Raw genomic sequence first — 16,555 nt, forward strand, 5'->3', positions numbered from 1 at the left:
GTCAGTAAGTATTAAAGGGCAGATTTCTCCCTGCACGTGTTGGGTAGAAGGTTTTATATGAGTGGCAAAATTATCTTTGCTTAATCATAATCTTGATTTCAGGCCAGATACAAATTGATTTAAGCAGTACTATTTTGGAAGAATCAGATCTCTGTTTAGTGTGACAGTGGTAGAAATGGAGTCCTACTAGGTAAATCAGGATTTATCCACCCTCTTTCTAGTAGACAGTGCCTTGACAAACGATCTGCTTGGAGCCTGTAGCTTCTCAAAATGATTGGGGAGGGTAACTTCTGAGTGTTGACAGGTTCCTTCTGCCTAATTCTCTTTGGAATGGTAATGATCGTTGGATGGAGTTAGATTCCATCATGTGAGTCACCTGTATTGGTTCATTTTGTAAGGAACAATGCCAATGTTAATCACATCATCATGAAAACAAGCTTTATCAGTTTAGGAGACTGATAACTAGGAAAACAATATCCTTCTCCTTCCTAGTTTCACATCTTTTCAGCTGCGTAGATGTCTTGCAAACTTATATAATCTAACATTCATCAATATGTCATCTCTCCATTTCTTCTCTGCAGCCTCAGGGGTTAAGAAAAACTTTATCTTAGTGGTATCTTGAAATCTGAAGCTTTTTTCAGTCTGTCTCCTGTGTTCAGCACAGGGTAAGGACTGTAGTTACCACTGATACATCTCAGCTCATGTTCTTTTTTTAACTGCTGTGTTAGCACATAGACAGGATGAGCTTTGACTGGCTTGTGGCATCATGGCTTCTCTTGTTCTCTTCCCTGTGTTCTCCTTCAGGGGTTATCTTGCTGCTTCTCGATAAGTTAAGGAAGATGAAATGGGAGCAGATGTGGAGACTCACGGCAGAGCGGGAGTTAATGAGCATGTTATCCACTTCACTGGCTGACCAGGTGAGTAGGACATTGCAGTTAGAATCATAGAATGGTTGAGGTTGGAAGGGACCTCAAAAATCATCATGTTCCAGCCACCTGCCATAAGCAGGGACACCTCCCACTAGAACAGGTCACTTAAGGCCTCATCTAACCTATCCTTGAGCACCTCCAGAGAGGGAACATCCACAGCCTCCCTGGGCAACCTGTGCCAGTGTTTCACCATCCTCATTGTAAAGAACTTCTTCCTAACATCTGCTTTAAATCTCCCCTCTTCCAATTTAAACCCATTACCCTTCTTCCTGTCATTACAAGACCTTGTCAATAGTCCCTCCTCAGCCCTCCTGTAAGCCTCCTTCAGATACTGGAAGGCTGCTACAAGGTCTCCTCGAAGCCTTCTTTTCTCCAGCCTGAAGAGCCTCAACTCTTGTAGCCTGTCCTCATAGCAGAGCTGCTTCAGCCCCCTCTGATCATCTTCATGGCCCTCCTCTGGACTTGCTCCAAAAGTTCAATGTCCTTCTTGTATTGGGAGCTCCAGAACTGCACACAGCACTCCAGGTGGGGTCTGACAAGAGCAGAGTAACAGGGAAGAATCCCTTTCCTTGCCCTGCTGGCCACACTGCTCTTGATGTAGCCCAGCACACAGTTGCTGTCTGGGCTGCACATGCACACTGCTGGCTCATGTTGAGCTTTTCATCAACCTAGACCCTCAGGTTCTTTTCCTCAGGGCTGCTCTCCAGACATTTGCCACCCAGCCTGGATTTGTGCTTGGGATTGCACTGACCCAGGTGCAGGACCTTACACTTGGCCTTGTTGAATTTCATGAGGTTAGCCTGGGCCCACCTCTGCAGCCTGTCCAGGTCCCTCTGGATGGCATCCCTGCCCTCTAGCAAGTCGACTGTGCCACACACAGCTTGGTGTCATCTGCAGACTTGCTGAAGGTGCACTCAGTTCCTCTGTCCCCTATCACTGACAAAGATGTTCAATAGCACTGGTTCCAGCACTGACTCCTGAGGGATGCCACTTGTCACTGATCTCCAGGTGGACATTGATCACAACGGTCTATGCATACCATGCTCAATCCATGGAAGGTAGTACAGTCACTACTCCATGGATTGAGGGAAGAGGAAAAGGCCCAGGAGATGAGATGTGGCAAAGGCAAGGAAAGATATTGTGCCTGTAGTCACCATTTGTGAATCGTTCTGGGGAAAACGTAGAAGAGTGGAATAGAGATTTGCTCATGAGGGTTTTCTTACTACACTGACGTTTTTACTTTCTCTGCACAGATGACTCATAGGATAGATAAATGAGGTTTTCAAGCTTTAATTTTCTGTTCTACTTTCTTTAACATAAAACTCTTCAGACACTGGAAGTCCAAAAATACTGTGTCTTTTCCTACTAGTTATAGTCTAAGCAGACTTAAGAGACTTGAAGAGTCTTCGATACTTCTTTACTGTTTCTGGCAGGTGAATCTCAGCAGTCTTTTAATGTACTCCTTGCTACAACACTCCTGTGAAGATAGAAGTGTTCCATCTCCCTACCACAGATTGGAAACTGAGGCCAAGAGCAGGAACAGTGTGCCTCTACACAGAAATGCATATTTACTCTGTTTGTGCTTCCTGCCAGCTCTCAGTTTTTAATCCAGAAACCCTGTTAATGTAGTACTGGACCTGAATCAATAAGTCTTGCTCAACAACTTTGGCGTTTCAACTCAGTACAGCATCATATTTAGATATTTCTGCTGCTTCTAAGCTACATCTGGCATATGACCAGCCACCACTAAGAAAACAGACTGCTTGCTGTGCACATCATTTGTGCACTATGTTCTTACAGGTTAATACAAAAGCTGCTGAAGTTCATAAAAAGTGTTCTCACAGCTTCCCTGTGTTTTCACTCAGGTCATGAGCTGCTGCCTTTTTACTTTCACAGGGAAGGATTTTGCAGGGTAGACCAAAGTCACTTATGTCTTGTCGTAATACCTTAACCATAAGACTGTCCTTGTAACTTCTCCAACTGGATGGCTGCATAGAGGCAGAGCACATTCAGTCCTTCATGATACAGGCTGTTCTGCAGATCTGCCCTACATGCCCTCTCCATAAAATACCTGGAATACTTGTGGCAACAATGAAGTGCTAGCTAAAACCCCACACAGTAATTCTCCTTGAAGCAGTGGAAGTGCCAGAACCGTTTTCATCTCCTTTATTGAAAAGTGATGCAGTACTTACTAACAGCAGGCAGTTTATCATTTACTGCATTACTCTCCCTGGTGACTAGAAGAGGAGCCACATCTCTTCCCAGCAGGACAAGATACATGTTTTGAAAACTTTACTGGAGTCTATTAGTACTGTGTGTCAAGCAAGCCTGTTCCTCTTGTTCAGATCTACACGTCACCCCTTAGATTGATAGTACCCTCTTTGGAAACAGAATTACAAATCAAGGTTGGTAGAGTTCAGGTCACATAACCAATTGCATTTCCATCTGTGAAGGGGAGGGACAGTCAGGTCAGAAGAGGGGTTGAGATCACCTCAGTGTAGAAACAATGTACCCAACTGTTTCTCTGGTTTTGTCTGCTAGGATATCTTCAATGCAGTCATCAAACAAAATCCATTCCTTGTCTACCAACTGCCATGTTTCTGGAACGTGCAGCTATCTGATCACACCCGTTCAGAGCAGTGCTACAGAGACGTGTCTGACCTGAAGGTATGTTTCACTGGAGATTGGATGGGTGGTATCATTTGGGACAGAGAATGGAGAGCTATGCTGTCACAGAAAGATGGAGAGGAAGCAAGCCTATACAGTTTGTGAAGACACCCAAACAGGAGCAACAAATATGGCTTTGGTTTTGTATGTTTTGTCTACAAGAGAAGATGCATGCTGCTTTGGAGTTTGGCAAGGTACTGGAGAAGTGCTTCACCTTCTTACATTCAGTACCTGTCACTATGATATTACATCTTACTGCTGAGTTCCCATTACTGTCCCAGTTTTTAGCTCTTCCTAGTCAAAGAAAACCTGTATTTTTTGCTGGACAACTTTGAAATTCTTTAGTCGGCATCATTTAATAGGGTGAAGCTCACAAAGAGGTTTGGGCAGACTCTAGCTAGCAGTACATTAACTAAAATTGAAAGACCATGCATGCTTCATATTTAGTTTTTGTCTACACCTAACCCAGCCACACTGGCACTCATTCTTCCAGGATTTTCCCTGTGGAAAAAGAAAAAGGCTGAGTAGAAACCTATTAATTTAATTAAATGAAGCTATAGTATCAGTTTAATAGCATTTTTCCACTATTGTCAAGTAGAATGTAAAAACAGGATGAATTTGAACATATATGAGTAAATTTACATAGTTGTTTTGTTGTCATTTTCAAAGGCCAGACTCAAATGTAGCATGCAGAAAGATCAGAATTGAAGGTGATTGAGCTTCTACCAGATGTAGAGTAAGACTGGCTGGCTAAACAGCCATTGGAGCAGGCTAGTAACATCAGAACACTATCAATATTAGGTGGGTTTTGGTGATTCATTTTAAAACTGAGTCAAGGTTCATATATTTAGTTTATGTTTTTAGAATGCTTTAGTAAATGAAGAATAAAAAAAAAGAAAATAACAGAACTACAGAAGTGATTACTAGGGACCCCTGGAGACTATCCAAACCCCACTTAAAGCAGGACCAACTTAGATCAGGTTGCTCAGCACCTTGTGCAGGTGAGCACCAAATCTTCAAAGTCTGAGATTCCACAGCCTCCTTGGCCCCCTTCTAGAGTTTGACCACCCTCATGGTGCAATGTATTTCCTAAATCTAACCAAATTTCCCTTGCAACCATTTGTAGAGTAACAGCAGGAGTGTTCAATTTGAATACCAGATACTGGGTAAATCTAGAAAGTCAATCACCCTCAACACACTGATTTCAAAAGCTACACTTCCCCAAAGACAGAAGGTCTACTATATGGGTTAACTTCTCTGTCAAAGTTGTCCAGTATTGCTTGAATTTCATACACAAAGTATTCACAACCAACTATTCAGGTGTGATTCCTGAGAAGACAGCTTTTAAAGTCAGATCAATACACTGGTCTGTACACTGATCACTAAAAGTTTTATGATAGGTGTTTGTAGGGCAGGATCAATGCATGGACTTAAAAGCATCATGGTTTTATGTCTTGTAACAAAGTGCTGGTAGATGTTTTAGTTCTGTGCTCATGCTGGGAATCATGTATGACAGCAATTGCAAGGCTCAAAACAAAAGGAGAGATGTAGTAGCAGGGTAAATACTTCTCTTTAAATAGGCCTCCTACCTGGGAGATATCCCAGTGTTGTTCTGTGAAACCCCTGATGCAGCCAGACTGAATTCAGCACACAGTTAAGACATACACATTTACATGAGAAAATAATTGGAGCTAATAATTGAGAATTTAGGGCTTGGTTCAATTCTCTAAACACAGTTTGATTCACCATAAGTACTCGGATATCTGTGTGAGACTGGCAGACACAAACCAGAGCTGCAGGAGACCATACCCTTTTGGCAAGGCAGCTGATGGGTAGGCAGTGTTACCGTGGGTTGCTTTCAGTGTTGCAGTACATCTGTATTTAAGCAGCTGAATTGTGATCACCATGAGTGGCTTTGGAGAGCAGTTAAGCTTTGGAGTAGACATCTGACAACTAATCAGGTAAATCTTTAGACTCCAATGACTGTTGGCTAATCCGCTTCAGGTGTGAGACATTTAGCTCATATGTAACAACTGTGTCTGATTCTGGGCCCCTCAATTCAAGAGAGATGTTGAGGTGCTGGAACGTGTCCAGAGAAGGGCAACAAAGCTGGTGAGGGGCTCGGAGCACAAGCCCTCTGAGAAGAGGCTGAAGGAGCTGGGGGTGTTTAGCCTGGAGAAGAGGAGGCTCAGAGGTGATCTCATTGCTGCCTACAACAACCTGAAGGGAGGCTGTAGGCAGGTGGGGGTTGGTCTCTTCTCCCAGGCAACCAGCAACAGAACAAGGGGACACAGTCTCAAGTGCCAGGGGAGGTATAGGCTGGATGTTAGGAGGAAGTTCTTGCTAGAGAGAGTGATTGGCACTGGAATGGGCTTCCCAGGGAGGTGGTGGAGTTGCCGTCCCTGGAGATGTTCAGAAAAGGACTGGCTGGGGCACTTAGTGCCATGGTCTGGTTGATTGGCTAGGGCTGGGTGCTAGGTTGGACTTGGATGATCCTGGAGGTCTCCTCCAACCTGTTTGAGTCTATGAACTACAAGTAAGCATTTTATAAAAGTACCTTAGAAATAAATTGAATCCTTTCATCATTGTTAATTAACAAATACATGTTTAAAAGTATAACCTAGTTCTGGTTATTATCTGCATATTGTATTACACTGCCAGTTCCAGTCCAGCATAGGCAATGAAGTCTAAGATGCCTAATATTCTGCACTGGGTTTTTGGTCTGAGTATTTCACTCAACAAGGTGTGCAGACACATGAGCAATTTCTTCAGCTTAACTGGGCTTACTCATACTGCTAAAATTATCCCCTCAGTACTGAATTTGGGCTGAAATTCTTTGCTTTGAAAGAGAGACCAGAGCCTTATCTAGTGCACATAAGCCTCCTGGTTTTAATAAAGTTCTTCACATATTCAGCAGTTCAAGAACCGGCCCTCAGGCATCACTGTTTAAAATTCTTCAGACAATTAAAAAAAAAAAAGGCATAAACCAATTAAAATTGTGAATTTGCATTATGAAAAGTATCACAATTCTGGTTTTGAAAAGAAACCAGCTGGTATGCTGGGTGGGTGTCTGAAATAAAAGAGGCAGCAAATGTTATTAAGCTCAAGTTAGATAATATACTCTTAAAGTCACCGAAGTCACTTCCATGGCATTTAATACAAATGGTATGACACAACATATTTGGCACATCCTGTATTTTATGGTAAGACTGGAATAAGAAACGAGGTAAAGGAAACCTCCAGGGTAAGAGGGAGAGAAAGACAGATTGTGAAGTTTGTACTGGAGGATTAAGGATAGCACAGGAAAGGAGAAAATGCAGGAAGAGATTTAAATTCCAAGGTAAAGCTGGTCCAGTCAAGTATTCCTCAGTCAAATAAAACTGCATTCCTCATATCAGACTAAAAAGGCACTGATTTAATTCCATCTGGCCTCAAAGTCTATGGGACTTGATAATTTGTCATCTCTTACACAAAACACTGTGTCAAAAAAGCTCAGACCCTCAGGGCTGGCTGCCATTCAGGGGTGCTGTGCTGTGCGCGCTCAAGCAAACATAGGGTGGCCAGCATACTTTTTGCAGGCCTGTGGAGCACTTGAGTTTTTCATATTGCCTGGAGAGGGATTTTTTTTTTTTCTCTTTATATCACTCATTATTTTGCATCTCATCCATTTTATTGAATTTTCTTTTTGTGTACTGCCTTTTTGTTAGAGAAGATGTTTGACTGCTGCTGATTTCTTCTTCCCAGCTGTAGCTGAGCAGCATATGCTAACTTGGAAGGACTTGCATGTGGGGATCTGTCAAAAAAAGCTTAAGAATAGAAATATTTATAACCAAGTTCTGCAGTCTTAATGACCACTAATTTTATATCCAGCTAAAGCAACATCAAAATAAGACTACTGTGTTCTTTTCTTTATTCATGTAAATGCTTATTTTCCTTCTGGGTCATACTGTGTAGTGCTAGAGGCCATACTAGAATGACATCTGTGGGCTTTGTTCTGCTGTCCATGGTGTATGGAATCAAAACTTAGGTGAAAAATTACAGAAATCTTCCTTTTACCACCTTGAGGACATCTGTGTTAAGGATGCTTTGCGTCAATCAGTAATGCCTTGAACAATTTTAACATAAAAGAAGAATCAGTAACGAGAGGCAAAATGCCCTTTAATTCTTTTTGCCAATGGCCTTTAATTCTTTTTGCCAAGTGAGACAACTTCAGTCTGAAAAGGTCAGAGGTGTTTATTTTTGCATAGCATTTGTTACACCTTGGAGAAACACCAGGATTTGTTACTGAATGCTGGCCAAAAGATGTGGAAGTGCTAGCAGTCATTCTCTCCAGGCGTCCAGTGTCTGTCTTGCTTATCTCAGCTCCTCACATGATCCCCAGTAGCCCACGTGGACAAGCATGTGTGCTGTAGGACCATGCCATGCTGAGCTTCAAAGCCTGTGAGGCTCTGCCTGGAATTGAGCTTCATTTATGCAGTATTTTTGCTGGGTTGGGTTCTGGTTTCCTTTTCTCTTCTTGGTTAATAGTTTGTTCCTGTCTGTATTGAAATCTTTCTTACCATGATTTGGCACAAACCAAATGGCAAGAAGAATCCTGTGGAAGAAGGTAATGCTTTGTGATGCCTCCAACAATGAATCATGACCTCACTGAATGAGTCAGTCATGAAGAGAAGTCTGGTTGTCAAGGATACAGATGCTATTTACACACAGAGAATCTGGTACTTCACAAGCACAAAAATGGTATTCTGCACTCTTCAATTAGAATGTATCAAATTATTAGAACTTACCCTCTCACTCCAGAACAGGAAAATGCTTTGAAACTTGTTGATGACTTTTCAATCTTGTTTTGAACACAGCTGATAATACATTAGCATGTAGATAATTAACCTCATCAATTCCACACTCTGAAATCGTGTTATGTGGTTCGCTGTGCCCTCCTTGCGAATGTCCTCCACACAAGGATGACTTTGTGAGGTTGCTTAGAAAAGTTTGAACAACTTCTTGTCCATAACCCAAATACATAATTTTTGGATCTGCCTCAAACATGATTTGTTGTGCCACTTTCCATCTCAGTCCCAGACTCACCCCTTGCTGTCCAAACACCTCAGCACTGGTCTCTAGCAGTTCTGGCATTCTAATACCTTGCACCTTTTAATGCAAACTAAGAAGAGCTACACTGAGCTCAGAGTAAAGTTTCAAGAGGCTTGAACATTCCCCTTCCTTGAGTGAACACTGGAATTGGTATAGTGCTTCTGCTTTCAGATAAAGGGAGTGCTGAAGGGGGTCTGGGGGCATTTTTTCAGGATGAAGGCCTCACATTAACCATTGGTACAAGATGTATAGGGAGAGCTGCAAGTCGTTTTAAGGAAAATATGAGAACTTTGAAAAGTGCAAGACAGGGACAGTCTGTGAGCTTACTGCCATACAATGTAGACAGTGAGGTGGAGAGTAGTGCAGACCTGGAAACATGGGCACCAAATAGGCAGAGCAGAAATTTGAATCATACATCCAAAAGCAGTGCCTGGACCTCTGGATTGTTGGCTATTTCAACTTCAACTTTTGTAGTTCAGAAATACCACTCTGAAAGTTCTCTGATAACATTTTTTCTTTTTAACTGCTTGATCCTTTCTGAAGAAATTGGTTCTTTCATGAAATCATTCATTTCTGATAAAACACAGTTCAAAAATAAAGTTTCCAAGCATATAATCATAGATTCAACCAGGTTGGAAGAGACCTCCAAGATCATCCAGTCCAACCTAGCCCCCAGCCCTGTCCAATCAACCAGACCATGGCACTAAGTGCCCCAGCCAGGCTTTTCTTCAACACCTCCAGGGACAGCGACTCCACCACCTCCCTGGGCAGCCCATTCCAATGCCAATCACTCTCTCTGGCAACAACTTCCTCCTAACATCCAGCCTAGACCTCCCCCAGCACAACTGGAGACTGTGTCCCCTTGTTCTATTGCTGGTTGCCTGGGAGAAGAGACCAACCCCCACCTGCCTACAGTCTCCCTTCAGGTAGTTGTAGACAGCAATGAGGTCACCCCTGAGCCTCCTCTTCTCCAGGCTAAACACCCCCAGCTCCTTCAGCCTCTCCTCACAGGGCTGTGCTCCAGGCCTCTCACCAGCTTCATTGCCCTTCTCTGGACACGTTCCAGTATTTCAACATCTCTCTTAGTCAAGGCATAAATCTCTTACATGGTGCTTGTTTGCAGTGTAACTTGAGGCATATTTAAACTTTCCAATAACATGTGGCATTAAAATGGAAAATATAGGTGGCTTTACCATGCTCAACATTTAACTCTCTTGATTTTAGTGCAAACTGGTTGCCTAAACAGGGAGTGTATTTTTAAGCATGAAAGCTCCCATCTACAAAATACCACTTTTACTTATTTATTTAAATTGTTAAGTGCTCACAGGCTTAATTAAGTTTCAGTGCTTTGAAAATCAAACTTTTTTAGGTGTAAATTTAAATTTGCTTAATTTATTCTTGGTTTTTACCCCTTGAGCCTGAAAAGTAGGTATATAGGATATCCTGTATTCCTTCATTTCTTAAAGGCTGAAACAGAGACATGACCAAGATATGTCTTTTGGTTACAAGTGGAAGAGATTGTGGTTAAGGAAACATATAGACAAATACATCTTATGGGGAGGGAGGGAAATGACTAAAGATACCTGTAGAAATAATGTTGTGTTGAAGCTTATCATTTTGTGGTTTGAACATCAGATTCAAAATATTTGATCACCCCAGTGAGGACAATGCAGCTGTTAACCCAAGGAGCTTCCCTGGGATTTTTGTCTTCAGTGTATTTCCATGCTGATAACTGACCTTAGAGCCCTCTCCCACACTCCACCCACATATTACATACTCCCTTACCTTCCATCTCATTGCCAGTCTGCAATCTGTGTCATTGTTTTGAGTGCTTTGGGCCAGAACCTGGTGAATAAATGAGAACTATTGGTGCAGTTAGCCTGTTTCACTGGGTCATAAGTGTGTAAGTCTTCCAGGAGGCTGGCTGAGCGTGATCAGTGAGTGGTAGCAGTTGCTGATTAACTAGGATGGCATTAACAGAAATGTAGACAGTGCCAAGTTGCTTAATGACAGCTAACCAAGTGTTAAATAGATGTGGAATTCTAAGTCCTGATCTTTCAGTGCCTAAACTGCTAAATGAAGATTAAGGAGTGTATTTTTCTTAGTTCCAAGGAGGCATTGATCATGAGTAGGAAGCATCCCTGGCTAGGACTGTTGCTGCAGTGTCCACAGATAATGGCACTAGAATTTTGTGTGTTCTAAGTAGTTTCTTCTGTAAGCAAACAGATCTTTGGACTAGCTTAAAAACTAAGAGGGAAATAGAAAAATAAATAAATGCAGTATTATGGTGCAGTTTAGACTCAGAAAAGGGATGTTGTAGTAACAAGATTTTTAGTTTCTAGATTCACTTTTCTCTTTTTAATGTTGAGGTGAAACTTGCTCAGTCCGCAAATTAAGTGGATTCCAAGTTCGACTTTTTCCTTACGATTTCCCTGTAGGCTCTTTCCACCTGATGGTTTTTTTCACCATCAATTCACTGTTGTCTACAGTAAAGTGTCTAACACAGCAGCCATAGTTTTATCTATGCAGCCTATTGTATTCATTGTTTACCTCACTGATAACCGTGACAGGCAAGGATGTCTTAGTCCACACTTCTGTACCTGCTGGTGCAGTAGACCAAATCAAATAGCTGCAGTCAGAACTGACAATGAAAAAAGAATATGGTCTTTGGATTGTAGAATGATTAAAGTTGGAAAAGACCTTTAAGATCATTGAGTCCCACTGTAACCCATCTACCATGGCCACTAAACTATACCTTGAAGCTTCACGTCTAGCCACTTCTTGAACACCTCCAGGGATGGCAACTCCGTCTCCCTGGGCAACCTGTTCCAATTCCTCACCACTCTCTTAGTAAAGATTTTTTTCCCTAATGTCCAATATAAAATTCCCCTAGCATAACTTAAGCCCATTTCCTCTCCTCCTATCATTAGTTACTTAAAAGTGACCAACACCAGCCTCAGTACAGCTTCCCTTCAGGTAGTTGTAGAGAGCAATATGATCTCCCCTTAGCCTTTTCCAGACTAAACAGCCCCAGCTCCTTCAGCTGCTCCTCATGTGACCTGCCCTCCAAGCCCCTCACCACTCTCTTTGCTCTTCTCTGTACATGTTCCAAGACCTCAGTGTCTTTCTTATACCTGGAACTGAACCCAGTACTCAAGCCAAGGGCCAAGTACAGGGGCATGATCATTTGCCTACTCCTGGTGAATACGCTGTTTTTGATACAGGCCAGGGTGCCAATGTCCTTCTTGGACACCTGGGCACACTGCTGGCTCATGTTCAGCTGGATGTAGTGTTGTATGTCAGAGATTAAGAGTCTTGTTGCTTTTTGAAACCTGCTGTTCATTTTTATGCTTTTACACATCAGATAATATTTATCTAATCATGCTACCTTTGAAAATCAGCCTACTTTTTTGGTAGACCTGTTTTGTTTTCGTACTCATACCTCAGGTCATCAACATGGTTGCACATTTCCTTGATGTTCTTTAGCTGCAGTGGCATGTACTGTCTTTCTTGATTAAAAAGTCAGCTATTCTGGATAGTCATCAGCTCCTTTCAGCTTTCTTCAGTTCTCCAGGCTCCCCTGACATCTGTACACATGCTGCATCCTGACACATTTCAAATCTGATCAGAACTGAACCACCAGCTATGCCTTTGACACTTACCAGCTTTTACACACACAGCAGATTTTGAAGCACAGCAGCAAAGAGCCTGTACCCTGACAACTGACTTTGACATCACCCCTTACACAACTGGTTAGAGGCATCAACACCAGTACTTGGCTGTGATGTGACATAGTGTATGTTGATGAGAAATACCTACAGCACTAAGCAGTCTGTCCCATAACAGTTACTGAGGTTGTCACCATGAGCCATTTCTGTGCTTGTGGTCTCCAGGATGAGTGGTCAGAGCGGGGGCAGGACACTCATGAAGAGAGTCCAAAAAGGAAACTCACATGAAGTGTAGCAGTAGTACAGAGACCACACAGAAGACTTCTTTGCGGGTATTTTTTTGTCCCATTTGCCAGCTTTTTGTCTTTCTCTGGTCCACTCTTAAATGAGGCAACCAGCAGCAGAACAAGAGGACACAGCCTCAAGATGCACTGGGGCAGATTTAGGCTGGATGTTAGGAAAAAGTTCTTCACAGAGTGATTTGCCATTGGAATGGGTTGCCTGCAGAGGTGGTGGAGTCACCATCCCTGGAGGTGTTTAAAAAGAGACTGGATGAGATACTTGCTGCTAGAGTTTAGTTAATTAAAGCTGTTACATGATAGGTTGGACTCAATGATCTTGAGGGTCTTTTCCAACCTGGTTAATTCTGTGATTCAGTGAGTGCAAGTTACCAGCAAAATATTTTCGACCTATGCCTGCTTTGGGAAAACACATACTAGTACCCTGTAAAACTGTCAACTAGCCCTTTACATTCCTTCAGCCCAATACTTCTGTTACATCTGTCTATTTCCCTTAGGTAGAATTGAATCACAGAGACTTTCCTGTATGCATTTCATACCTTTTGTTGCAGTTAAATGCAGTGGATTAAATATGTCAAGTTCTTTTCAAAGAAAGAAGATTTGGAGATCTATTTTTCAAAGAAGGAAATCTGTCATCTTAATTTTATGTCCTAACCTACCTTAAAGCTTCTTTTATTGCTGTGTTTTCAGCACACATTGCAGCAACCTGTTATTGCACAGTTAGGCTACACTTCTGAATGTATGGATTTATGTAAAACCAAGAAAGAGTGCAACGTTACCCAGGAAAAATGTCTACAACAAGTATTTTTGTCCCAATATTTTCCTAGTTTTGTACAATGTGCAGGTGCATCCTGATAAGTAGAAAAAGTTATTTGTCAATTCCTGAAATGATCTTTCTTTCTTCATGATTGCTTTTCTGTAGCTGCATATATGGTTTTCTGGGATCCTAGTAGCCTCAGCAGTGAAATCCTAGGAAGGGATAAAGTTTTCTCTGTTTAGGAAATACTTTAATTAGTGTTGGGTCTGTAGAAGAGAGTGACATAGCTCTTACGGCAATAAATACTCACTGGAGAGACTGTGTTGTTGCTGAAGTTAATACAGGGAGCATTCAGGCTGTATCCTGCTCTTTCCTCCTTCAGTCTGCTTATTCTGCAACAAGGAGTGTGATTTCAGATTGCTCCCTGTTGCTGTTGACACGAAGGGAACTACCTTCGTCCGCTCTGGGCTGTTTCTGTTCTACGTGCTGCACTTCAGCTCTGTGCGTTCCCTCCCTCAAATGCAATGTTCAGAGCAAAGCTTAACCGCGCAAGCAGCTCGGCAGCTGGCAGAGCAGCTCTGGCTCTGTGCGAGTGACACGGTGCCTTCACGCAATTAACTTAATGGATTCAGAGAACCTCCACAACTCGTAGCTTGGAAATATTCCCAAGGGAGACTTTATTTTTTTAATCTCTTTAGAAGTCACAGGAATAAAGCTGAATACAAAGCATTTGGTATTTTTCACTTGTGCCTGAAATACAGCCTCTATAAAATGAAATGATTCCTGCTAGCCACTTTTGGCTTCCTCTTTGTTTTTCCTTAGGGCCCCATTCTTGTTCACACTGGCAGCAGTGCAAAGTTTCCTTGATGTAAGTGGGAATCAGGCCCTTTGTGTCAGCATTGGAGTTAAATCTAGGTCAGTGTGAGAGTCATTTCCCATTAGCAGAGGCTAAATACCTGGTAGAAATTGGAATTCAAGGGGAGAAGCATTGTACTGCATCACTATGTAACACAACTGAGATCAGGCTTGTTTCAATGAAGCAATGGCAAAAAGGAAGTCAGATTAAATTCAGTCCTTTTTGAATGGTGTAAATGGTAATTTCAGTTTTTTCCTTCTCAACATCTAACCACAGAAATGTCTGCCGAGCCTGAAACAGTGAATCAGTTTCATTATCTTCAACAGCCACGTGGAAATCTAAGATTAATGTTTAATACCGACACCCTTGTGTTCATCATCCTGCCATTTGATCCAACAGAGTCCATAACTTATCAGGTCCTTGATTAGAGTTGTGACGGCATTTCTGAGGTGCTGCATCACAAGCTAGAGCCACGCCCTAACTCAAATGTGCAGGTGATCCCATGGCAGAGAGCATCAGGCCGTATGTGTTCATCACGCCCAAAGCACATCACCTGTGGAGTAGCATGCACTCGTGAAAGATGTGGCAGAGCCTTCCTGATAAAAAGACAGCAGCAGTCTGTAGTTTTGGGGTTGGGGGGGCTTTATGTGTAAGAGAGCAGTAAACCGAACACACATAAGAGCAGATAAAGTGGATTTGTATTCTAACAGCAGAATGTCTTCTCTCTCTTTTTTCTCTCTGAGGTGATTCACTGGAACTCACCCAAGAAGCTGCGAGTGAAAAACAAGCACGTGGAGTTCTTCCGCAACCTCTACCTGACATTCCTGGAATATGATGGGAATTTGCTGAGACGGGAACTCTTTGGCTGCCCCAGTGAGACAGATGTCAACAGTGAAAATGTAAGTGAGATGTCTAGGAACTGACCATAGAAAGAGTGGTTCATTCAGCGTGAAGACTTGGAGAGTCGGTAGCGCAGTGCAGAGGGACTTGGGAAAATTGAGGTCACTTCTCAGATTCCAGGAGTGATGCTGTGCAGATCATTTAATTTGTGCCTCAATTCCTTACCTGTAAAATTATCTTATTAGTCCTACATTTCCCCTGTCTTTGTAGTTGTTGTTTTTTTGATAGGGTTTTTTTTTTTGCATTTTTTGGCTGTTTTTTCTTGTTGACTTTGCCTTTTCAAAATCCCTAGCAGAGGTAACATCACAAACTGAAAACAAGGATTTAGGCTCTTAATTCCATTAGGCAATTTTGCACATCTGACCCTTAGACCTAAAGCTTTCCAGGGAAAGGGCTTGTTTCTTGCTGTGTTTTTTTTCACCATAGTAATGTCAATGTTGGTTAGTAGATACTAATGCACAAATAATATCAAGACTACTGGATTTAAGTCTATGATTTTTTTGCCGTGCTGCAATCTACAGAGTTAATATTTCAAGGTAAGACATAGGCTGTGAGACTGCAGTTTTTTCTGTGCTGCCCTTAACCAAACACAGCAGCATTTTTTGTGTATCTGCATAAGATTTGCAATCAGAATCTTTCAGACGAAGCAAATCCTTTGAAAATGGTTGAAATCAAGGATGTTTGCATACAGATGTTCTTATGTATGTGTATATGCCTTAGTACACATAATTCCAATGTCAAAAGCGGTTAACTGAATTGTTTATACCCAGATGTGTATTAACTCCTTGTGCATAATACAGACTCCATCATTTGGAGATTTACAGACCAAGTGCCAACTTTGGCTACATAGTCTGTAAGAAAATAAAAGGGAACCTGTAACATTTTATGTTATCTTCAAGGTAAAAAAATCTAAAATATATAACATTCTCTATATAAAAATCAATAAAGCAAAGCTAGGATCATGTACACATTAGTGGTTACGAGGTAATTGGCAATCAATAACATTATTGGACTTGGAGTATTTCCATTTGGTCTGTGGATAAAATGACCTCAGAAGATGCCATTCCTAGTGTTTTAACTATAGCACTCTGAGACTGGATAGATATATTTTAGCCCAAGGCATGGATTTCCAGATACTTATTTGACCATCCCACTATCTTCTGAAAGGAGTGGAGAATGATGAGTGGAGGAGATAAACAATAACTTGGAGAGACTGAAGCAGGGATGAAAGAGAGAGAGAGAGAACACAAGCACACAGTGAGAGCAAAATCACTTGGAGAAAAAAATCCTCTGCAAGAGTGAAAGGCTTTTAGATAATGAACTGAATGTGATGGAAGACCACTAAAATTCTGACAGTCAGAGGCATGAGGATACAATAGACAAATTAG

The 16,555-nt window shown here is 41.9% G+C and overlaps 1 protein-coding gene across 4 annotated transcripts in view; it reads left to right on the forward strand.

Moving 5' to 3' along the window:
- The window catches only part of LARGE1 (LARGE xylosyl- and glucuronyltransferase 1), a 331,282-nt gene that overhangs the window by 278,142 nt on the left and 36,585 nt on the right, over positions 1–16,555 (forward strand). For all 4 annotated transcript variants that reach the window (XM_064155366.1, XM_064155364.1, XM_064155367.1 and 1 more), the window contains 3 exons: positions 805–917; positions 3,471–3,596; positions 15,011–15,166. In XM_064155366.1, the coding sequence (XP_064011436.1) occupies positions 805–917; positions 3,471–3,596; positions 15,011–15,166 (395 nt within the window). The remainder of the gene's footprint in view (positions 1–804; positions 918–3,470; positions 3,597–15,010; positions 15,167–16,555) is intronic.

Source organism: Pogoniulus pusillus, chromosome 15 (genome assembly GCF_015220805.1).
Source record: "Pogoniulus pusillus isolate bPogPus1 chromosome 15, bPogPus1.pri, whole genome shotgun sequence".
NCBI classification, from domain to species: domain Eukaryota; kingdom Metazoa; phylum Chordata; class Aves; order Piciformes; family Lybiidae; genus Pogoniulus; species Pogoniulus pusillus.